Genomic DNA, 24,666 nt, shown 5'->3' with positions numbered 1-24,666 from the left:
AAACAACTATCTGACTTTTAGAAGACATCTGAAGGCAGCCCTGTTCAGAGAAGTTTTTAATGTTTGATGTTTTATTTGGTTTTTAGTGTTCTGTTGGTAGCCGCCCACAGAGGCTTGGGAAATCCAGCCAGATGGACAGGATATGAATAATAATAATAATAATAATAATAATAATAATAATCTCTGAACCCAGATCCTTATTTCTCAGATTCCCAGTGCTTGATACCATGACCAGCAGATGACTGCTGCTTGTTTTGTGCTAGTCCTTCAACATCCAGACACAGTAGTTAAGGAGCTACCTATTTGCATGAAGGGGCTGCTCCCTTGACCTCTGGGGATTTAAGAGAGGCTGGGCAGATGCCAATGGGATCTCTTTTCTCTTTAGAAAACCCCAGTCCGTAGATTTCCTCATAATGGCCTGGGGCTTTCTCCTCTTCACAATCCTGGCGTCCATCATTGGTGAGGGAGATTCATTGGGTGGATGGGGAAAAAATCTGATATGAAGCAGAGAGAAGCACAACCTGTCCTCCCAAAACCTGCACTTTGCAAAGTATTTAGTGTTGTCCACTTTAAATTATCCTACGGCTTCTTCTCCTTGCTTTCTTCCAGGTCCCAGTGTCGAGCAGTTACAGACTTTGAAGGACCCAGAATTTGTGGCTCCAGGTGGGACGGTCACCATGTCTTGCAGGTTTGACAGTGGAAACATCGGTGATGGCAACTACCCTTTGTGGGTACAGAAGAAGCCTGAGAGTAAACCCTGGACACTTATCCATGACACCAGCGTCAGACCGTCTGACGTTCCAGCACGTTTCTCTGGTTCTAGAATTGGGAATGTGATGTCCCTGACCATCACAGGGGCCCTTCTGGAAGATGAAGCTGTTTATTACTGTGCTGTGTGGGCTGGGAGTCAGTGACACTGTGCTTCGTTCAGATGGGGAAGTGAGACAAAAACCTCCTCTCCTTTGCTCTCTGTGCACGTGGACAGAATATGAACCTCTGTTTGTTTGATTTTCTTGTAGTGGATGACTTCCCAAAGAAAGTCTGAGGCTGCTTTCAGGCAACCAGTTCTTCCTCAATTTCTTCAGGGAGGTTCAACAATATCTACTGTTTATTGATCATTCATTCTATTATGTTTGTGGGAAGGTTGTATTATACTGTGCTGTGAAAACATGTCATAACACATTTCCCAGTGCATTTTCTCATCAACTTCCTCATTGCATGAAATTCTGATGTTTGGATGGCCAAATCTCCCTCCTTTGCAACTGTAACAGCGGTTCCATAGAATCCTTACAACATATATATTTTTTGCTGTTCAATTCATTCGGCAGCTTGGTCAAAATTTTTGTTTCCACTTTTGAAGAAAACCCATGATAGAACCCAGGATGCTAAATTAATTTACTTATTAAATGATGAGGAACCGAATAGATCCCATACGGTCGCTAGGTTTTTGATTAATGTGCTATCTACAAAGAAGAGGAATGGTTCTCTGCTCATTTATGACAATGTAGAAAATAACTAACTTAAAACTAGTTCAGTTGGACTACTCTGATTTCGGTTTGACTTAGATGGAAGGGTGTAAACGGGTTATTTTAAAATTGGTTTTGTACCATATTGTTTAAATTTGTTAAATTGTTTTATTTTGCGTGTATTATGATGAATGTGTTTTTGGTATGTGATATGGGCCAAATGGCCGAAATAAACTACCTACCTACCTGATGTTTGGAGGTAGTTGGTTGGTTGGACATGAACTCCAAGCCACCTTTTATTGTGCAACCTGAATTTGCCAATACAGTCAAACCTTGGTTCTCGAACAGCTTAGTCGCCGAACAAATCGGCTCCTGAACGCCGCAAATCCAGAAGCAAGTGTTCCAGTTTGTGAACATTTTTTGGAAGCCGAATGTCCGATGTGGCTTCTGCTTGAGTGCAGGAAGCTCCTGCAGCCAATCGGAAACCACGCCTTAGTTTTCGAGTGGTTTGGGGAGTCAAAGGGCTCCCGGAATGGATTAAGTTTGAGAACCAAGGTGCCACTGTACTATATTGAATCTTGTCCTAGCCCTCACTGCCAGTTGGAGATATCAAACTCCCAGTTGGTTGATGCCCAAGACCATAGGTGGCAACTCCCTGGGCCCCTGGGTGCCCAATCACCCACAAAATTCCCCATGAAGGGGCCGGGCACCTACAAATTTTGGTGCCAGGGCCATGCACATTGCATGGCACCTATGGCTCTGCACACCAGTGGTCATGGGGCCAAGCTGACACTCCTGCCCAAGAATTTAATTCTTAAATTAGAGTTGTGCCCAAGCAAGGCACAGTTAGAATGAACACAGATGTGCAAGGGAATCAGATGCAAAGTTTGGTTCTGACTACTAACCTAACAGGAGGTTAGACCAGATGGACCATTGGTGTGACCAAGCAGGATATTCTTACTTTCTTTGGTCTGAGACCTTGATCCGACAAGCGACACGTTCCCTGCACCTTCCTTTTCAATATTAAGTCAGGTACTACTCTTAGAGCAGCAAGCAGCCAGAGTCCCAGGACCAGGGAAGCCCAACCCAAGTGGGCTGAGGTTCTTAGGTCCGTTGGTGGCAACGCTGGTGTCATGCCATCCTAAGAGGCAGAGGTGACGTTGATGCCAGCCCAGCATCTGATTTGCTCTCAGTAGCCTCCTTCTCTAAAGGAGACTCATCAGCGACAAGGAGAGGCACTGTTTGTGTGTGTGTGACTCCACAGCAAAAGGGGTCCATCCACAGTGTTTCTGAAACAGAACACCCCTCAGCTCTCCTACTTGTCCCCTGGTCTGGATCCATGTCTCCATCTTCCATGCTGCAAACCCTTTCTCTGCTCTCAAAGCCGAGGTGCCAAGGTAGAAGGATACTTGCCCTGGTAGATGTTCTCCTTAATGTTGGGCTACATACAGTTCCTTAGGCAAATGCAGTCTAAATATGTTCAAAATATGCCCTCCCCAATGGCTTCATATTTTCTGGTGCTACCCTAGGAACAAAAACAGGTTGGGAGGCTAAACTCTGACTGCATTCAATGCATAAAGGGGCTGAGCCTGATCATCTGGTCCCAGCTTTGTTTTGTTTTTAGCTAACTCAGGAGACATTTCAGAGATGGTGTGACCTGAGTTCTTTTGTCTCAGATTCATTCTGCAAATGCCTTGGGCTAAGCAGAAACTAGACCACCCCAATGATTTATATGAGATTGGCAGGGCAAGGGGGTGCCAGAAAGAAAAATACAAGCTGGCCTGATGCTGTACCCAAGGAAAGAGCTCTAAAATGAAAACTTGGTCCCTGAATTCAGATTCCCACTCCTCAGATTCCCAGGTCTCTGAACATACCACAACCAGCAAGACTGCAGTTGCTTTTTCTGAGCTAGTCCTCCAGCATCTAGAGACCATAGTTAAGGAGGTACACATTTGCATGGGGGCTCCTCCCTTGAACTCTGGGGATTTAACAAATATCTTTGCAGATGTCAAGGAGATCTTCTTTTCCTCCAGAGAAAACTAGCCCAGCAGATTTCCCCATTATGCTTCTCTTCTCAGTCCTGCTGTCCATCATTGGTGAGGGGGATTCACTGTTTGGATGGGATACATTTTCCTTGAAGCAAAGACAGGCGTCCTCTGCGCTCTAAAACCCTACAGATTGCAGGGCATTTGGTGATGCTACATTGTAAATTAATCTGCCAAACAGTGAAATGCCTTGTTCCCTTCCAGGTCCCAGTGTCCAGCAGCTACAGAACTTGAAGGACCCAGAATTTGTGGCTCCGGGTGGGACGGTCACCATGTCTTGCCGAATGGACAGTGGGAGCATCAGTGACAGCAACCAGCCTATGTGGGTGCAGAAAAAACCTGAGAGTAAACATCGACTGATGATGTACACCACCAGGAACAGAGCACCTGACGTTCCAGCCCGTTTCTCTGGGTCTAGCTCAGGGAATGTGATGTCCCTGACCATCACGGGGTCCCTTCTGGAAGATGAAGCTGTTTATTACTGTGCTGTGTGGACTGGGAGTCAGTGGCACAATGCTTCATTCAGACGGGGAAGTGAGACAAAAAACTCTTCTCCTTTGCTCCCTGTGTACATCAGCAGAATCTGAACTGCCTATCGAAGTTTCAGCAATGTATGAACCACTACCATCATGTTTTAAAATCCTGCATACCTATCCCCAAATGTATGGATACAAAGTAAAAAATATCTGAACCAGCAGTGGTATAATATATGGCTACCAATGCTAGTCACAGAATGATTAGAGAGTACTTACTACGACCAAAGGCAGGGCTTAATGTCTCAAAGGAGAGGGGCAGGGTCTGAACGTTCAGATGGATGCTTTGCCTTGGTATACCTTTCCCCTATGAGGGATGCGGGTGGCGCTGTGGTCTAAACCACAGAGCCTAGGGCTTGCCGATCAAAAGGTCAGCAGTTCAAATCCCCATGATGGGGTGAGGTCCCGTTGCTTGGTCCCAGCTCCTGCCAACCCAGCAGTTCGAAAGCACATCAAAGTGCAAGTCGATAAATAGGTACCACTCCAGTGGAAAGGTAAACAGCGTTTCCGTGCACCACTCTGGTTCACCAGAAGTGGCTTAGTCATGCTGGACACATGACCCAGAAACTGTACGCCGGCTCCCTTGGCCAGTTAAGCAAGATGAGCGCTGCAACTCTAGAGTCGTCCATGACTGCACCAAAAGGTCAGGGGGTCCCTTTACCTTTACCTTTCCCCTAATCAGTGGCGGAGCTTCATGCTCCGGCACCGGGGGCAGAGAGCAGGCGGGGCCAGGGCTGGCATGCGTCCCAGGGGCGGGGTGCGTCACCTTCAGGGGTGGGGTGCCCAGCGTGGGCGGGATCAGGCTCCCACCGCCCCCCTCTTCCTCTGCCAGTGCCCTGAATCCCTGATGAGTGTTGGGCTACTTTGGAAAATGCACTCTAAACCAGTGTTTTTCAACCTTTTTTGGGCAAAGGCACACTTGTTTCATGAAAAAAATCATGAGGCACACCACCATTAGAAAATGTTTAAAAAAATTAACTCTGTGCCTATACTGACTATATATAAAGTAATTCTCTTGAATAGGAATCAAATAAACACAAAGAAAGTATTTTATAATTACTTTATTATGAAATAGTAAGTAAACAGAAATATGAAAAATCATAAAATACTTTATTCAGTGTGCAACCAGGGCCTGTTTGGCTGAACACAAAGCTGATATTCTGGCTGGAATTTTTCCCAAGGCACACCAGGCAACATCTCGCGGCACACTAGTGTGCCGTGGAACAGTGGTTGAAAAACACTGCTCTAAACTGTGGAGAAAACTTTACCGACTATGGGGTTGCAGCACTCGCCTCGCTTTCAGGCCGAGGGAGCCGGCATTTGTCCATAGACAGTTTTCCGGGTCATGTGGCCAGCAGGACTAAACCGCTTCTGGCACAATGGAACACCGTGATGGAAACTAGAGTGCACGGAAACACCGTTTCCCTTCTCACTGCTGCGGTACCTATTTATCTACTTGCACTGGCGTTCTTTCGAACTGCTAGGTTGGCAGGAGCTGGGGCAGAACAAAGGGAGCTCACTCCGTTGCAGGGATTCAAACTGCCGATCTTCTGATCGGTAACTCCAAGAGGCTCAGTGGTTTAAACCACAATGCCAAGCTTTCTGTATTAGGACTTCATATATTCCAACCAGTGTTATCACTGGGACAAACAAAAAAAACAAAACAAAATAAATCAGATTGAGGTGTTGAACCTTAACACCTCCACTCAATTCAAGGGTTGCTCCCCATCCTGACCCCTTGGTCCAGGGAATTATGTTCTAGCAAAAGCAGCCATTGTATCCCAGGCATGGCATGAGCTGAAATGTTTGCTGCAGATCCATTCCTTCAACCAGGCCATGATTCCATTTAATGCCTTAGGTTAAACACACTTTATAATTTTGTATTGAGAAATGTTTTTACTTTCTTTCTGACTATCAGTCGAATAAAGGATATCCTGAAGTTGAGGCTCCAGTACTTTGGCCACCTCATGAGAAGAGAAGACTCCCTAGAAAAGACCCTGATGTTGGGAAAGATGGAGGGCACAAGGAGAAGGGGATGACAGAGGATGAGATGGTTGGACAGCGTTCTCGAAGCTACTAACATGAGTTTGGCCAAACTGCGAGAGGCAGTGAAGGATAGGCGTGCCTGGCGTGCTCTGGTCCATGGGGTCACGAAGAGTCGGACACGACTGAACGACTGAACAACAAAAATGTATGTTAAACACACTCATCTATCCCAGGATTTATACCACCATGAAGAGGAGGCTTCCTGCCACTGTGTGTGTAAGGGAACCATAAAATAAAATAATGCAACGCGCCCCCCCCCCCAATCTATACCACATTCTAAGCTCAAACTCTGAATCCAGATTGTCAGTCCCAGGTCCCTGAACATAGCATGACCAGCAGTTGGCAGCTGCTTTTCTGTTAGTCCTCTACTACAGCAGTTAAGGAGCTAGACATTTGCATGAAGGGGCTCCTCCCCTGACCTCTGGGGATTTAAGAAAGATGGGGCAGAGGCCAATGGGATCTCCTTTTGCTTTAGAAAATCTATCCCAGCAGTTTTCACCATCATGGCCTGGGACTTGTTTCTCGTCACAATCCTGGTCTCCATCATTGGTGAGGAAAATTTGTTGGGTGGATTGGACAGATCTGAGTGGAAACAAAAGCAGGCCCCTTCTGTTCTTTAAAACCCTGCACTTTGCAAAATGTTTGATGTAGATTAATGTGCTAAGCAGTTCCCTGTCTTGCTCCCTTCCAGGTCCCAGTGTCCAGCAGTTACAGACTTTGAAGGACCCAGAATTTGTGGCACCAGGTGGGACAGTCACCATGTCTTGCAGGTTTGACAGCGGAAACATCGGTGATGGCAACTACCCTTGGTGGGCACAGAAAAAACCTGGGAGTAAACCCCAACTGATAATGCACACCACCAGCACCCGACTGTCTGACGTTCCAGCCCGTTTCTCTGGTTCTCGATCGGGGAATATGATGTCCCTGACCATCACGGGGGCCCTTGTGGAAGATGAAGCTGCTTATTACTGTTGTGTGTGGACTGGGAGTCAGTGGCACGGTGCTTCGTTCAGATGGGGAAGTGAGACAAAAACCTCCTCTCCTTTGCTCTCTCTGTACATCAAAAGAAGATGAACTCCCTGCTGTAGCCTCTGTTTGTTTGCATAGTGAATGGTTTATTGAGCATGCATCCTTGCACAGTTTCTGCAGGGAGGTTCAGCGAAGCCTGCTATTCATCAAGCACTCATTCAAAACCTGTGTGCACCATACCTTCTGCCCTTCCGGCCCATTTCTCTGGCTCTACATCAGGGAATGGAAGGTACTTGACCATCATGGGGGCATCCAGTAGGTGTCACTGTTGCACTTCCCACATTGGCTGGATGGAGACACATCAAAGGAGTGTTTTATTTAACACGTTGTAAATTTAAACAGGTGGCGGGTGACGCTGTGGTCTAAACCCCAGAACCTAGGGCTTGCCGATCAGAAGGTTAGCGGTTTGAATCCCCGCGACGGGGTGAGCTCCTGTTGTTTGGTCCCTGCTCCTGCCAACCTAGCAGTTTGAAAGCACGTCAAAGTGCAATTAGATAAATAGGTACCGCTCCAACGGGAAGGTAAGTGGCGTTTCCGTGTGCTGCTCTGGTTTGCCAGAAGCGGCTTAGTCATGCTGGCCACATGACCCGGAAGCTGCCTGCGGACAAACGCCGGCTCCCTTGGCTTATAGGGCGAGATGAGCGCGCAACCTCAGAGTTGTCCACGACTGACACTAACGGTCAGGGGTGCTTTTACCTGTACCTTTAAATTTAAAGAGAGAAAACAGGTAGAGAAAAACAGGGTTCCACAGCGCCACCGGGTGGCACAATGTAATATTGCATATACAACGCATATCAATCGTTTTTTCTTGACTAATCTAGCTGAGTCCTAAGTATTTCTTTGCTTCTAAATTCTCTCTCTGGCTCAGTTGTTGCGTAAACCGTGCTGTGCAATGTTTTATATTGTAAGTGCCTCTTTTTTTGTTTATAATTGTATTTTAGATATCCCTATGCCCGCTGCCTAGAGAGCATAGAGATAAAGTTTATAAATTGTAATAAGAAAAAAATCTGCCCTTATTCCCTTATGGGGTACACAAGAGCCCTTGCAAAGTCCTTTGCAGGTTCTCCATTGGTAGGAGTAAAAAACAGAGGCCAACCAGAGAAGATTGAGAAGCAAAGCAGCTAGTAAGCTTGATGTTTATTGAAGCTGTTGCAACAGCAGTGATTTTCAGAGGAAAAGAGACCCAGAACAATGCAGGGATGCTCTTATAAAGACATTTCAAAATCCCTCCTGGAGTCTAGCCCACCCCCCCAAACATCAATCACAGCTGCATCACACCTTCACTACACAAAAAGGCATTATCTGATGCCTCTTCTCAGTAGCCTGGCCATTCCTTTGAGAAGGTGTTGTTGTTCAGTCGTTCAGTCGTGTCCGACTCTTCGTGACCCCATGGACCAGAGCATACCATGCACGCCTATCCTTCACTGCCTCTTGCAGTTTGGCCAAACTCATGTTAGTAGCTTCGAGAACACTGTCCAACCATCTCATCCTCTGTCGTCCTCTTCTCCTTGTGCCCTCCATCTTTCCCAACATCAGGGTCTTTTCCAGGGAGTCATCTCTTCTCATGAGGTGGCCAAAGTACTGGAGCCTCAACTTCAGGATCTGTCCTTCTAGTGAGCACTCAGGGCTGATTTCTTTGAGAATGGATAGGTTTGATCTTCTTGCAGTCCATGGGACTCTCAAGAGTCTCCTCCAGCACCATAATTCAAAAGCAGCAAATTCTGCTACTCTTGAGATGGTAATCTTCTTCAATTTCTGGAACAATTAAATCCCTCACCCCTCCTTCCTTGCAGAGGACCCATTTGGTAAACATTTGGTCTGAGTGTCAAAATGGTGTGAGGCCTGTCTTTCTGTGCACTTTTCAGACATGTGGCCTTATTTGTTCAGTAAATTAATAACATTTCATATATATATGTGAAAAATACTCGGAGTCAAGTGTGAATTTCATGCTCTTTATTCAGCTCATAGTAGTGAGGAATGCAGTTCCCCCAAAACGTTCGCTTTATATACACTATTTACACAATGGGCCCCACGTGATTGGCTTATTCCGGGATATTCCTGTATGCCAATCAGAGTGCGGATTCACTTCCACCTGGAGCTGGATTGGGTGGCTCCTGCGGACCAATCAGACTGCTGCAATCTCAATCCTATTGTTCTGGGACCAGTCAGACTGCTGCAATCTCAATCCTATTGTTCTAGGACCAATCAGACTGCTGCAGTTTGGATCCTATTCAACTCAGTACATAACAATATGAAAGACCTTGAAATTCTTACAACATAAATAAATCAGAGCAGTCCTAAATCAACAACAGAAAAAGAGTAGCAGAATTTGCTGCTGTGAACCAGAGCCTTTCCCCTCACACTGCAGAAGGGGGCGTGGCGTATTGGATTGGAAAAGCCCTGTGGGTGCGTCATGCAGAATGTGGAAGGTTGGGGGGAAATGGCTAAAAATAGCAGTAGCAACATTTTTGACTTGGATTCATATTTGACTGGATGGGGGATTCCATCGTGAGGGATTCTAATCTAAGTATGGCTGTATGCAAGGAAGGTCATCTAAAAGAAAAGGAAAAGAAGAAAATAAGAATGTGCTAAACGCTTCTCTGAATCCAGATCCTTACTTGTCAGAATCCCAGTGCTTGATACCATGACCAGCAGATGACTGCTGCTTGTTCTGTGCTAGTCCTTCAACATCCAGACACAGTAGTTAAGGAGCTACCTATTTGCATGAAGGGGCTGCTCCCTTGACCTCTGGGGATTTAAGAGAGGCTGGGCAGATGCCAATGGGATCTCTTTTCTCTTTAGAAAAACCCACTCTGTAGATTTCCTCATAATGGCCTTGGGCTTGCTCCTCTCTGCAATCCTGGCGTCCATCATTGGTGAGGGAGATTCATTGGGTGGATGGGAAACAAATCTGATACGATGCAAAGAGAGGCATAACCTGCCCTCCCAAGCCCTGCGCTTTGCAAAGTATTTGGTGTTGTCCACTTTAAATTAACCTACGGATTCTTCGCCCTGCTTCCTTCCAGGTCCCAGTGTCCAGCAGTTACAGACTTTGAAGGACTCAGAATCTGTCGCACCAGGTGGGACAGTCACCATGTCTTGCAGGTTCGACAGTGGATACATTGGTGATAACCACTTCCCTTGGTGGGCACAGAAAAAACCTGGGAGTAAACCCCGAACCCTGATCTATGCCACCAGCACCCGACCGTCTGGCGTTCCAGCCCGTTTCTCTGGTTCTCGAGCGGGGTATGTGATGTCCCTGACCATCACGGGGGCCCTTCTGGAAGACGAAGCTGCTTATTACTGTGCTGTGTGGACTGGGAGTCAGTGGCACGGTGCTTCGTTCAGATGGGGAAGTGAGACAAAAACCTCCTCTCCTTTGCTCTCTCTGTACATCCAAAGAAGATGAACTCCCTGCTGTAGCCTCTGTTTGTTTGCATAGTGAATGGTTTATTGAGCATGCATCCTTGCACAGTTTCTGCAGGGAGGTTCAGCGAAGCCTGCTATTCATCAAGCACTCATTCAAAACCTGTGTGCACCAGACCTTCTGCCCTTCCGGCCCATTTCTCCGGCTCTAGATCAGGGAATGGAAGGTACTTGACCATCACAGGGCCATCCAGTAGGTGTCACTGTTGCACTTCCCACTTTGGCTGGATAGAGACACATCAGAGGAGTGTTTTATTTAACACGTTGTAAATCTAAACAGGTGGCGGGTGGCGCTGTGGTCTAAACCCCAGAACCTAGGGCTTGCCGATCAGAAGGTTAGCGGTTTGAATCCCCGCGACGGGGTGAGCTCCTGTTGTTTGGTCCCTGCTCCTGCCAACCTAGCAGTTTGAAAGCACGTCAAAGTGCAATTAGATAAATAGGTACCGCTCCAACGGGAAGGTAAGTGGCATTTCCGTGTGCTGCTCTGGTTTGCCAGAAGCGGCTTAGTCATGCTGGCCACATGACCCGGAAACTGTCTGCGGACAAACGGCGGCTCCCTTGGCCTATAGGGCGAGATGAGCGCGCAACCTCAGAGTTGTCCACGACTGGACCTAAGGGTCAGGGGTGCTTTTACCTGTACCTTTAAATTTAAAGAGAGAAAACAGGTAGAGAAAAACAGGGTTCCACAGCGCCATCGGGTGGCACAATGTAATATTGCATATACAACGCATATCAATCGTTTTTTCTTGACTAATCTTGCTGAGCCCTAAGTATTTCTTTGCTTCTAAATTCTCTCTCCGGCTCAGCTGTTGCGTAAACCGTGCTGTGCAATGTTTTATATTGTAAGTGCCTCTTTTTTTGTTTATAATTGTATTTTAGATATCCCTATGCCTGCTGCCTAGAGAGCTTCAGTCATGGGGTGGCATAGAGATAACGTTTATAAATTGTAATAAGAAAAAAATCTGCCCTTATTCCCTTATGGGGTACACAAGAGCCCTTGCAAAGTCCTTTGCAGGTTCTCCATTGGTAGGAGTAAAAAAACAGAGGCCAACCAGAGAAGATTGAGAAGCAAAGCAGCTAGTAAACTTGAGCTTTATTGAAGCTGTTGCTGCAGCGGTGATTTTCAGAGGAAAAGAGACCCAGAACAATGCAGGGATGCTCTTATAAAGACATTTCAAAATCCCTCCTGGAGTCTAGTCCACCCCCCCCCAAACATCAATCACAGCTGCATCACACCTTCACTACACAAAAAGGCATGAACTGATGCCTCTTCTCAGTAGCCTGACCATTCCTTTGAGATGGTAATCTTCTTCAATTCCTGGAACAATTAAATCCCTCACCCCTCCTTCCTTGCAGAGGACCCATTTGGTAAACATTTGGCCTGAGTGTCAAAATGGTGTGAGCAGAGCCGTCTCATTCATAGGGGCAGGTGGCGCGGTGCACCAGGGCGCCAGGCCCCCCAGGGGCGCCCCCGCGAGCCCGCCGGCATACCGGGCGCCCCCTCCCCAACCTGCCCCCGCCCTGAGGGGCCTGGCACTGCAAGCCAGCCACCCTCCGGAGCCCCAGCTGGAGCGCTGGGAAGGGGCGCAAAGCCCCGCGCTGCTCCAGCGCCACGTCCATCATCCCCCGAGGGGCGGCCAGCGCGGGAGGGAGGTGGGCGAGTGGGGGATGAGGGGCGTGGCGCTGCAAGCCGGCCACCCTCCGGAGCCCCAGCTGGAGTGCTGGGAAGGGCGCGCAAAGCTCCGCGCCGCTCCAGCGCCACACCCCTCATCCCCCGCTCGCCCGCCTCCCTCCCGCACTGGCCGCCCCTCGGGGGATGATGGACGTGGCGCTGGAGCAGCGCGGGGCTTTGCGCGCCCTTCCCAGCGCTCCAGCTGGGGCTCCGGAGGGTGGCCGGCATGCAGCGCCACGCCCCTCATCCCCCGCTCGCCCACCTCCCTCCCGCGCTGGCCGCCCCTCGGGGGATGATGGACGTGGCGCTGGAGCAGCGCGGGGCTTTGTGCGCCCTTCCCAGCGCTCCAGCTGGGGCGCCGGAGGGTGGCCGGCTTGCAGCGCCACGCCCCCATCCCCCGCTCGCCCACCTCCCTCCCGAGGGGCGGCCAGCGCGGGAGGGAGGTGGGCGGAGAGGCGGCCCACCGGGGGCGCCGAGGGATCGTCGCGCCAGGGCGCACGATCCCTTTGAGACAGCCCTGGGTGTGAGGCCTGTCTTTCTGTGCTGTTTTCAGACATGTGGCCTTATTTGTTCGGTAAATTAATAACATTTCATATATATATATGAAAGACCTTGAAATCCTTACAACATAAATAAATCAGAGCAGTCCTAAATCAACAACAGAAAAAGAGTAGCAGAATTTGCTGCTGTGAACCAGAGCCTTTCCCCTCACACTGCAGAAGGGGGCGTGGCGTATTGGATTGGAAAAGCCCTGTGGGTGCGTCATGCAGAATGTGGAAGGTTGGGGGGAAATGGCTAAAAATAGCAGTAGCAACATTTTTGACTTGGATTCATATTTGACTGGATGGGGGATTCCATCGTGAGGGGTTCTAATCTAAGTATGGCTGTATGCAAGGAAGGTCATCTAAAAGAAAAGGAAAAGAAGAAAATAAGAATCTGCTAAACGCTTCTCTGAATCCAGATCCTTACTTGTCAGAATCCCAGTGCTTGATACCATGACCAGCAGATGACTGCTGCTTGTTCTGTGCTAGTCCTTCAACATCCAGACACAGTAGTTAAGGAGCTACCTATTTGCATGAAGGGGCTGCTCCCTTGACCTCTGGGGATTTAAGAGAGGCTGGGCAGATGCCAATGGGATCTCTTTTCTCTTTAGAAAAACCCACTCTGTAGATTTCCTCATAATGGCCTTGGGCTTGCTCCTCTCTGCAATCCTGGCGTCCATCATTGGTGAGGGAGATTCATTGGGTGGATGGGAAACAAATCTGATACGATGCAAAGAGAGGCATAACCTGCCCTCCCAAGCCCTGCGCTTTGCAAAGTATTTGGTGTTGTCCACTTTAAATTAACCTACGGATTCTTCGCCCTGCTTCCTTCCAGGTCCCAGTGTCCAGCAGTTACAGACTTTGATGGACTCAGAATCTGTCGCACCAGGTGGGACAGTCACCATGTCTTGCAGGTTCGACAGTGGATACATTGGTGATAACCACTTCCCTTGGTGGGCACAGAAAAAACCTGGGAGTAAACCCCGAACCCTGATCTATGCCACCAGCACCAGACCGTCTGACGTTCCAGCCCGTTTCTCTGGTTCTCGAGCGGGGTATGTGATGTCCCTGACCATCACGGGGGCCCTTCTGGAAGACGAAGCTGCTTATTACTGTGCTGTGTGGACTGGGAGTCAGAGGCACAGTGCTTCGTTCAGATGGGGAAGTGAGACAAAAACCTCCTCTCTTTTGCTCTCTCTGTACATCAAAAGAAGATGAACTCCCTGCTGTAGCCTCTGTTTGTTTGCATAGTGAATGGTTTATTGAGCATGCATCCTTGCACAGTTTCTGCAGGGAGGTTCAGCGAAGCCTGCTATTCATCAAGCACTCATTCAAAACCTGTGTGCACCGCCGGCACCATACCTTCTGCCCTTCCGGCCCATTTCTCCGGCTCTAGATCAGGGAATGGAAGGTACTTGACCATCACAGGGCCATCCAGTAGGTGTCACTGTTGCACTTCCCACTTTGGCTGGATAGAGACACATCAGAGGAGTGTTTTATTTAACACGTTGTAAATTTAAACAGGTGGCGGGTGGCGCTGTGGTCTAAACCCCAGAACCTAGGGCTTGCCGATCAGAAGGTTAGCGGTTTGAATCCCCGCGACGGGGTGAGCTCCTGTTGTTTGGTCCCTGCTCCTGCCAACCTAGCAGTTTGAAAGCACGTCAAAGTGCAATTAGATAAATAGGTACCGCTCCAACGGGAAGGTAAGTGGCATTTCTGTGGTCTGCTCTGGTTTGCCAGAAGCGGCTTAGTCATGCTGGCCACATGACCCGGAAACTGTCTGCGGACAAACGGCGGCTCCCTTGGCCTATAAAGCGAGATGAGCGCGCAACCTCAGAGTCGTCCACGACTGGACCTAAGGGTCAGGGGTACTTTTATCTGTACCTTTAAATTTAAAGAGAGAAAACAGGTAGAGAAAAACAGGGTTCCACAGCGCCATCGGGTGGCACAATGTTATATTGCATATACAACGCATATCAATCATTTTTTCTTGACTAATCCAGCTGAGTCCTAAGTATTTCTTTGCTTCTAAATTCTCTCTCCAGCTCAGTTATTGGGTAAACATTGCTGTGCAATGTTTTATATTGTAAGTGCCTCTTTTTTGTTTATAATTGTATTTTAGATATCCCTATGCCCGCTGCCTAGAGAGCTTCAGTCATGGGGTGGCATAGAGATAACGTTTATAAATAAAACCTCCTCTCCTTTGCTCTCTATGTACATCAGCAGAATCTGAACTCCCTGCCGTAGCCTCTGTTTGTTGAATGAGCTTGGAAACAAAGTCCAAGGTCCCTTCCAGGTGACGTCTTTATTGAGTCTTTATGCTGATAGAACCTGTAAAAGACATAAAACCCTTTTGAAGTCCTGCCTCCTCGTGCACAACAGAACCACCCTCCACCTGTTAGGCTTAGGGTGTTTTTTCCCTCCCCTTGGAGCATCAAGGATCAAGACCGAAGCAAGAAAGTTTGTATCTATGGTTTTATTCAGTTCCTGTGGTGCAAGACAAAGAATACAGTCCTTAACTGGATGGTGACATTGGTCACTCTGAGCTCTTCCCCTTCTTTCCCCAACAACACCCTGTGGCCCTACGAGTGGCCTCTGGAGTCAAATGTCTTTGAGCCCTTCACTCTTGAATTCTAAGTGAGCGACGTCTATATGGGGATGGTGGCTCTTCTACGCTTTCCAAGGATGTCTCTGCTGCGCTGGCAATTCTGCCCCTCCCTCTCCTTCTCCCAACACTTCATAACTTGGCAGCTCTGAGTTCTGCTGCAATTAAACCCTGTCTCCCTCTTCTCTTGAAACTTCTGTAGACTTTCTCCTTCTCTTCAGATGGAAGCAAAGGAGGAGGAGGGGGCGATTCCCAGCCATGGCCTTCAGTCTAGTCCCTGACACCAGCCACCCCCTGGAAACAATGCTTCTGAATACCGGTTTCTGGATAGGGGATTGTGCTCTTGTTCTCAAATTCTGCTTGAGGGTTCTCCATAGTCATCTGGTTGACCATTGTAAGACCAGGATGCTGGCTAGTCGGGTGTTGGCCTGATCCAGGAGCTTCTTCCATTATGTTCTTATGTTCTCACCACACAATCCAGTCTACAGATAACACACCTAGAGCACAATAACTACAGAAGACTACTAAAGGATCAAAGGTCCTTGGGGTTTATATTATTGCCAGATGCCATTTGGTTTGAACACATATGGCAGAGAGGCCATGTGGTGGCACCCAGGTCAGTTTGTGTTGAGCAGTAGGAGGAGGCGATTTACATCGTTGCCCTTTTTGAGTTTTCCAGGGATTGCTCAGCTCATCACTGCCACAGAACTGAAATATGAAAATTATCCGATGCGATATGGCAGATATGGAAATGAACAAGCACTATGAAAAATCAAAGTAAGCCTGCGTCGGGTTCTGGACTGAGGAGGAATAGTGGGGATCGCACCCCTCTCTCCTAAACCTCTCCTGAACTTTCCAGAGAACAGGAGGACCATATAGATTTAGAACAGTGGTTTGCAGAAGGGCATAGTCCAGAGGCTGCAGGTGGGAGAAGCTGGGGAATATTGGGAGAGGAAAAAGCACCAGGGGAGAGGCAGCTTACACACTCAGTGTCCTTGGAAAGCATTCCTGTGTTGGGAATTCCATTCCTCCCATGCTGCAGATGTGTGGGACTGTTACATGTCACGTGTCTGTTTACATTCCAGCACAGATTGTTGGAGTCTCATGAGTGGAACACTTGTTCTGTATTTCTTTTGTGTTCTCTCTCTCTCTGAGAAGAACGACAAGGAGAGAAGCCATGTTTTCTTTGCCCTGATCCATGTATAATTAACGTAGCTTAGTATCCACGCCTCGAGCCAGATCTGTTGTGTGTTTACTCTGCTGAGTAACATGTGCTCATGCACAGCAGCATGAGTCCCAGATGCACATCGGAGGAGGATGACTGATGGGTCTCCGCAGCAGCAAGGCTGAGAAGGGAGGCGCTCCAGCTGGTGCCTGTCCAGCTGGCTTTCCATCCCACGGTTCCAACATCCTGACCCCCCCCTTTCCGAGAACCAGGCGGGCATTAAGGGTAGAAGAACAGAAAGCTCAGAGGCAGAAGCTCAGATTAGCCAATGCAGGGGTGATGTAGAATAGGAGAGAGGGAGGGGGTGGGACTTTACTCAGAGCAACGCCACTATTTAGGGAAGATGGCATACCTTCGTCTCTCTCTATGAATGTTAATAAATTACGTGGTAAGGACTTTTATTGTCTCTCTGCTTCTTGGCTGCTACGATAGGAGGGATTGGATTCCCCTAAGCCTGACAGCATGTCATGTTGCCCAAGTTAATACATTTTACATCTTTAAGGGCATATTACACCTTTAAGGGTTAAACCACAGAGCATAGGGCTTGCTGAACAGAAGGTCGGTGGTTCGAATCCCCAAGACGGGGTGAGCTCCCGTTGCTCGGTCCCAGCTCCTGCCCACCTAGCAGTTTGAAAGCACGTCAAAGTGCGAGTAGATAAATAGGTACTGCTCTGGCAGGAAGGTAAATGGCGTTTCTGTGTGCTGCTCTGGTTCGCCAGAAGTGGCCACATGACCCGGAAGCTGTACACAGACTCCCTCGGCCATTAATGCGAGATGAGCGCCCCAACCCCAGAGTTGGACACGACTGGACCTAATGGTCAGGGGTCCCTTTACCTTTACCTTTAAGGGCATATTCTCCAAAGCAAGAGTTAACCACTGAAGTGTCAAAGAGAGAAATGCAAGAGTGCTGAAGTCTGCCTTTCAAATAAATGCAAATCAAAAAATAGTTAACTTTCGTGCATTTGGCCACAAAACATACTTTGCTTGATTCCTGTTATAAGCTGCCATTAACTTATAGCAGGAGGTGTCAGTCCAGTTTCAAGTCGTTAAGCAGGGTGAAATGGTCACAAAGACCCCTTGCAACTGGGGCAAGACATGAAGGAGGGGAATGTTCTATATACATGATTGTTCTTTCTGGCTTTTTTGGTTTATTAATTTATTTTATTTATTTACTATTTGTGCTTATAATTTGCTTTTCACTTAAACCACCTGGGTGGGTGACAAAAATATATCTTCTTTTTTTTTAAGACACCATTTTAATTAAAATCATAAAATAGAAGTAAGCAATGACAACAGCAGCAGGAAAGTATGAAAAGCAATGGGGGAGGAAAGCTACTAGTTTGCAAAGAGTCTATAGCCCAATCGGCACCTTTCTGTGCAGTCTAGTCTGCCCTGAGTGTGCAACCCAGTTTGTTCTAAACTCTTAACCTGGACCAGGGGATGGTCGACAAATTATTATTATTATTTTTGGGGGGAGGGGGAACCCTTGGCTGTAAAAACGTATCACATTTGTTTTGAATTTTGTGAGCAAATATACTTAGCAATTTGGATTAGGGGTGAACAGGGGTGAACCCCATTTCTGTTTGCCTGGTGAACACATTCACGCAACCACGGACCGAATACCAAAATAAGCCTACTTTAAATAGGGAAAACCCCACCTGAAGAAATAAATTAAAACAGCACATGGAAAAGTGATGTGAACCAGAGTAAATAACAATAGTTCATGTTTGTAAGACTAGCGGCTCAGTGCTAAACCGATTTGGTAAATCACATTGCCCCTTCAGTTCATTAAAAAGAAATGGAGAGCCAGTTTGGTGTAGTGGTTAAGAGCGGTAGACTCGTAATCTGGGGAACCGGGTTCGCTTCCCCGCTCCTCCACATGCAGCTGCTGGGTGACCTTGGGCTAGTCACACTTCTCTGAAGTCTCTCAGCCCCACTCACCTCACAGAGTGTTTGTTGTGGGGGAGGAAGCGAAAGGAGAGTGTTAGCCACTTTGAGACTCCTTCGGGTAGTGATAAAGCGGGATATCAAATCCAAACTCTTCTTCTTCTTCTCTTCATCCAGCTCAAGGAAACAGGCGTTTCCTCTAGAATGAGACCCATCAAGTTCACCGGGGCTTGTGATAATGTCCTTGTGTCCTTCCTGCCTTTCACTGTAACAATGTCTTCCCATCTTCACCCCTTCCCTTTTGACTTGGAGGAACTGAGGCTCCGAAATTCTTTCACCACCATATATGGAGTCTCTTTTGAAAGGGCGGAGAGAACTGGCCAGTTGTGGTTGGTGGAAGAGTTGCCGTCATCTCCTTTAAAGAGTGAATCACAGAGATGCCTGGCAAGAGACCCATTTGCCTCAATATGCAGCGATTCCTCTCCATGGCATGGTCCTGCCTGCTCCTCCTGCTCCTCACTTACCCCCCAGGTAACAGAATGAGTGAAATCCTCGGGAACAGATCTGTGCTGAGATCCAGGTGTGATTTTTCTATAGGCGCAACTAAACTTCTTTCCCTTTTCGGGTTTCAATCTTTTTGCAGGTTCCTCCTCCCAGCCAGTGATGACTCAGAGGCCTTCAGCATCGTTTTCCCCAGGTGAGACAGCCCGTCTCTCCTGCACCTTGAATGCTGGATACAGAATCAGCAGCTATAGGGTTAGATGGTATCAGCAGAAATCAGGGGGTGCCCCATTGTTTTTATACCACTACTACAAGTCTAGTGATCAAGGCAGAGGCACCGGGGTCCCAGAGAAATTCAGTGTCTCCCCTGATTCCTCCAACAACCTCTGGAATCTAGTGATCACAGGCGCTCAAGCTGAGGATGAGGCTGATTATTACTGTGGCATGTGGTATAGCAGCAGCAATATGTTCCACAGTGGTGCAATCTGATGAGGAACTGAGACAAAAACCTCCACCTTTCCTCCCCAGAGTCGTGAAACTGAAATGCTTAAAGGACTGAGTTATGTCCATGCTCTCGGCTGCTTGAACCACAACATGGAATGTAAAGCTTTTGACAAAGTCCCCCATGATATTCTTGCGGAGAAGCTGGTAAAATGTGGGGTGGATGAGGTTATTGTTAGGGGGATTTGCAGCTGGTTGACTCACCAAACCCAAGGGGCACTTGCTAATTGTTCCTCATCATCTGGAATGAAGTGACAAGTGGGGTGCCACGGGGTTCTGTCCTGAGCCCATTGTTGTTCAACGTCTTTATAAACAACTTGGATGAAGGAATTGAGGAGATGCTCATGAAATTTGCAGATGACACCAAACTGGGAGGGGTAGCTCATGTCGCAGAAGACAGAATCGAGATTCAAGAGGACCTTAACAGATTGGAGAACTGGGCCCAAACCAACAAAATGAATTTCAACAGGGGACAAATGTATGGTTCTACACTTAGGCAAGGAGAACCAGCTGCACAAATATAAGATGGGGAACACCATGTGAAAAGGATCTTTGGTCTTAGTGGACCACAGGCTTAACATAAGTCAACAGTGTGATGCAGCAGCAAAAAAAGCTAATAGTATTCTAGGCTGTATATAAACAGAAGTCTAGTGTCCAGATCAAGGGAAGTAATAGTACTGCTCTGTTCTGCCTTGGTCAGACCACAGCTTGAGTACTGTGTCCAGTTCTGGGCACCACAATTTAAGAAGGATATTGACAAGTTGGAACGTGTGCAAAAGAGGGTGAGCAAGATGATCAAGGGTCTGGAAACCAAGCCTAATGCGGAACAGTTGAGGGAATTGGATATGTTTAGCCTGATAAAGACAGCAAGGGTTGTCATGTGGAGGATGGAGCAAGCTTGTTTTATGCTGCTCCGGAGGGTATGTCAGACTTCGGGGAATCAGCTTCCTCCCCTGAGGCAGTAAACAAAGGATGAAACGAAAGGAACACCTTACCAGTTAGATTCTTTAATAATCACAGTGAGAGAACAAAGAACACGTGTCCTAGAATGGTGGTGCTCCCAATTAAGGATCACACAACCCTCCGTCCCTATTAATTTACGTCACTCCTATGTCTTGTAATCTGAGCTTGTACTTTCCGTTCTGAGACATTCTGAGTTCTTTGTGACGTTGGGGAGAGCGGAGGAATGCTGTCCAACAACTCTGATTCTGTTTTTGTAGAAGATCCCTTATGCAAATTTTGTCATATGGCCATTGGTTATGCTTGAATGTCCCATAATGCTCTTCAGGAACATGAAATCTAGGGGAGGCAACAATGGTCACAGAACTCATTTACATACAAGAATAACTTTTCAGCTCTGGGGGGATTTAAAAAGGAAGGGGGACGATTCCTTCAGAGAGTCAGATTCCTTTAGAAATCTCACCATGACCCCAACTCTTTTGATCCTTGCTCTTTTCACCTATTGCTCAGGCAAGGACAGAGAGAATTCATGTTGGGAACCAAGAAAACTATTGGCACTTGTACTGCTTTAAAGACATTTCAGAGCGTTGAAGATGCAGCCAGTTCATGACATTTGTCTTTCCTGGTTTTCTCCCCCCTTAAAGGTGTTACCTCTCAGAGAACTTTGACTCAACCTGCCTCTGAGACTGTGTCCCTGGGAGAAACGGCTAAACTCCCCTGCACTGCCAGTGATACATCATACACCATTGGCTGGTATCAACAGAGACCTGGAGAAGGTCCTTGCTATGTGCATTACCCTGGGCAAAACAGGGGAGAAGGGATCCCAGATCGGTTCACTGCTTCCCAGTCAGGGAGCATTGGCTATTTAACCATCGCTAATGTCCAGGCTGAAGACGAGGCTGATTATTACTGTGGCAGATGGTATAGCAGTCCTAGTGTGTTCCACGGTGGCACAAACCGATGGGGAAGTGCGACAAAAACCTTTCCTCTTCCACCTAAGAGCAGTGAGCTGTGAATGCTTGAAATAAACTTCATATAGCCTTCTCTACATCTGTTGTCAAGTCCAACTCCGCCCAGCTTTCAGAGGTGGTTCAATTGCTTTGGCCTCATTGGGCACCGTGCTACAGGGGGTGACACAGCAATACTGTAGAACGGAGCATGAGAGATGGGGCAAGCACCAAATTTTAGCATCGCACAAGGCACTGCTGAAATCCGGGAGCCCAAAGTGCGCCATTTCTGCTTTCCCACCCAGGTCTCAGTGATACTGTTCTTGTCAAGGTGGCAGGCTGTGGTGTCTGTTCATCACAATCTCTGCTCCACACATGCCAGAAGGTGGCAGCAGAGACTGTGCCATTTGAAATACGGAGAATGAATGTTTTCTTCACCAAGTTTATGCAAGAATTTAAAGCTTAATATTTTTGTACAGTGGTGGTAGGGAAGCTCTGGCCTTTCAGAAATTATTGGACTCCAACTCCCATCAGCCCTAGCCAGCAAGTACAATATAAACAGGCAAAGAGCATGTGGACTAATTGGCCCCTTTCTGTGCAGGAGGACATAGACTAGGCTGGCAGTTTGGTTTGTTCAGTCCGGACGAATGGGTGTTCTTCCCCTTAAGAAGGCTCTTTTGAATTTCTGAGTCATTTGTTTAACTTATTTATTTCATAATATTTCTGCACTACTTAATTTTATTTAAAAAAAAGCCTCATAGCAGGTTACTAAAAGGTAAGACAAGAAAAAACTTGCCGGTACTTTAAATCAGAAAAAGTTAAGATATGAAGACAGACTGAACTTTCTTAGACTTTCTAAGAATTGCAAGCTCGTTTCGTTCCTAAACTGTCGTCTGTATGTAGATCACATGTAAGGAATGGTCCCAAGTGAGATGTTCCACTCTATAAAAGCAGTGTTCCCTGGACCCTTCCTGATAGACGTCTTACTGCAAAGAGTTCCTTCATGGCTGTCTCATCAATTCCTGGTTGAACTAAGGGCCATTGCTGCTGCTTTGAGAAATCTCCTTTATGCAAATCTGCCCTTGGGCCCTTGGATTGAATGTCCCATGATGCTCTGCAGGATCTCCAAACCCCAATAGAGGCGATAGTTGATCACAGAAGATATTTGCATGAAGGGGCAGCTCTTCAGCTCTGGGGGATTTAAGAGAGGAGTGAGGAAGTTTGCTTCAGAAGTTCAAACTCAACTGGAGAGCTCACCGCCATGTCTTCATTTCTCTGCCTCCTTGCTCTTTTTATTTACTGCTCAGGTAAAGCTGGGGAGTAGATCTCATGTTCCATTGGCCAAACAAAAGCTAACTGCATTGATCATTTTTATTTATTTCAGAGCATTGAAAGTGTTCCTTTTTCTGAATTGTTTTTAAACAGGTGTCACCTGCCAGTCCATTTGCACTCAGCCTGCCTCCGAGTCTGTGGCGCTGGGTCAAACAATTAAACTCTCCTGTACAACTAGTGATACTGGCTCCGCCATTCGCTGGTTTCAACAGAGATCAGGGCAGGCCCCTCGATTTGTGCAGTATGAGGGTGGCAGCAGGGGAGAAGGGATCCCGGATCGATTCACCGCTTCTCGCTCTGGGAACATTGGCTATTTAACCATCACTGGTGTCCAGGCTGAAGACGAGGCTGATTATTACTGTGGCAGATGGTATAATAACCTGTTACACAGTGATACATACTGATGAGGGAAGTATGACAAAAACTTTTTCTCTTCCACTGAAGAGCAGTGAGATGTGAACGCTTAAAAAGAACTTCCTCTGCTTTGAGCTTGCAGCTGTTTTCAAGTCACGGGCAGATTTGCTTTAGCTGGCCATGAATGGCCATACAGACAACTTAATCTACACAGATTCCCGCCACTGCATGGCACAAACAGAGAATGAACAGACCCAAAGCAAGTTCTTGTTAGATCAGGGCAGACCCTCCAAGTGTCCCTATTTTCCATGGTCAGTCCTGAATCTACAAAAGCCGTCCTGGTTTCTGATTTGATGCCGGAATCTCCCACTTTTCCTTAGATTGTCCCAATTTATGTTGGAGGGTATGGAGTTATTCAGTCCCCAAGCCATCTGAAGACAGCCCTGTATAGCAAAGTTTTTAATGTTTCATGTTTTATATGCTTTTTTATGTTGGAAGCCAGCCAGAGTGGCAACGCAGTCAGGTGGGCAGGGCATAAATAGTATATTATGGGATAGGGCTAAACTATTTTCATCGGAGGAATGTTGGAGGGTATGTTGACAGGCATCAGCCTGAGAGTCACATTCCCCACCTGACAACTATTCATGGGTCCCATGTCACGGGTGGGCGGGGCCAGTGGTAAATGTGCAATGAATGGATATTTTACCTCTGTACTGTAGGCTAGTTCCCACACACACTCTCACATTCCTTTATCCCCCATCCAGGAAAGAGAGAGGCATCAGCAGAATGCAAGGGCACGTTCCTGCCAGGCAGAAACCCTTCGAGTGCGAACAGAGCCAGTGGAAGGTGTGGCTGGAGGAGAGTGGGCCGGGCTTAGAGGAGTGGCAGTGCGTGTGTGGGGAAAGAGGCGCTTTCTCGACACACAAAGTTGATAGGGCTATAATCGTTGTACACTTTGTGCTGTCCAACAACCGTGACTCTGTTAACCCTCTCTCCCCCAGTGTTTCTTCTCCTAGCTGTTCCCCATCCAGTATTCCCCAGCTTTTGCCTTCTGAACTATGCCCCTGTGCAAACCGCTGTTCCAAATCTATACTGTCCTCCTGCTCCTGGGAAGATTCAGGATCAGGATGGGGGGGGGGGCTTTGTGGCTCCCACCATTCTTCCTCAGTGCAGCCCTCCTCAGCATGGCCCTGACAGGGTAGGACCCAAACCAATGGCTTCAGGTTACGAGAAAAGAGATACTGACTAAACACCAGGAAGAAATTGCTGGCAGAAAGAGATGGTTGACAGTGGAATGGACTCCTTCAGATGGTGGTGGAATCTCCTTCACTGAAGGTTTTTAAGCAGAGGTTGGATGTCCAACTGTCACGGATGATTTGGTGGAGATTCCTGCATTGCAGAGGATTGGACTGGATCACCCTCTGGGTCTCTCCCGGCTCTACAATTTTCGATTCTATTATTCTACTGGCCAGCTGCTCTCACCTCCTTCTGGAAGACATGCACAGGTTGAAATGTGGGGATACTTTGCAATAGAAAACAAAACATACTTCTGCAACACTTGGCCTAGTATAAACCTCCCACAGATGTGAATGGAT

General features: G+C 47.5%; 1 protein-coding gene and 2 gene segments (V, D, J or C); all 3 read left to right on the top strand.

Annotated features, from left to right (window-relative positions):
* The first annotated feature begins 391 nt into the window (after window positions 1-391).
* Window positions 392-914, top strand: LOC117039070. The segment is given in 2 exon segments: window positions 392-459; window positions 610-914. Coding segments are annotated over 2 exon segments (351 nt in total).
* Window positions 915-3,504: 2,590 nt separating this feature from the next.
* LOC117039069 lies at window positions 3,505-4,098 on the top strand. The segment is given in 2 exon segments: window positions 3,505-3,562; window positions 3,716-4,098. Coding segments are annotated over 2 exon segments (417 nt in total).
* Window positions 4,099-6,569: 2,471 nt separating this feature from the next.
* The window catches only part of LOC117061679 (immunoglobulin lambda-1 light chain-like), a 332,518-nt gene continuing 314,421 nt past the window's right edge, over window positions 6,570-24,666 (top strand). Inside the window, exons 1-2 of the mRNA XM_033174615.1 lie at window positions 6,570-6,639; window positions 6,782-7,082. Coding sequence (XP_033030506.1) covers window positions 6,594-6,639; window positions 6,782-7,082 — 347 coding nt within the window. The 5' untranslated portion in view covers window positions 6,570-6,593. The remainder of the gene's footprint in view (window positions 6,640-6,781; window positions 7,083-24,666) is intronic.

Source organism: Lacerta agilis, chromosome 17, assembly GCF_009819535.1.
Source record: "Lacerta agilis isolate rLacAgi1 chromosome 17, rLacAgi1.pri, whole genome shotgun sequence".
Classification (NCBI taxonomy): domain Eukaryota; kingdom Metazoa; phylum Chordata; class Lepidosauria; order Squamata; family Lacertidae; genus Lacerta; species Lacerta agilis.
Note: the sequence above shows the minus strand (reverse complement) of the source record. Positions and strands in the feature narration are given on the sequence as shown.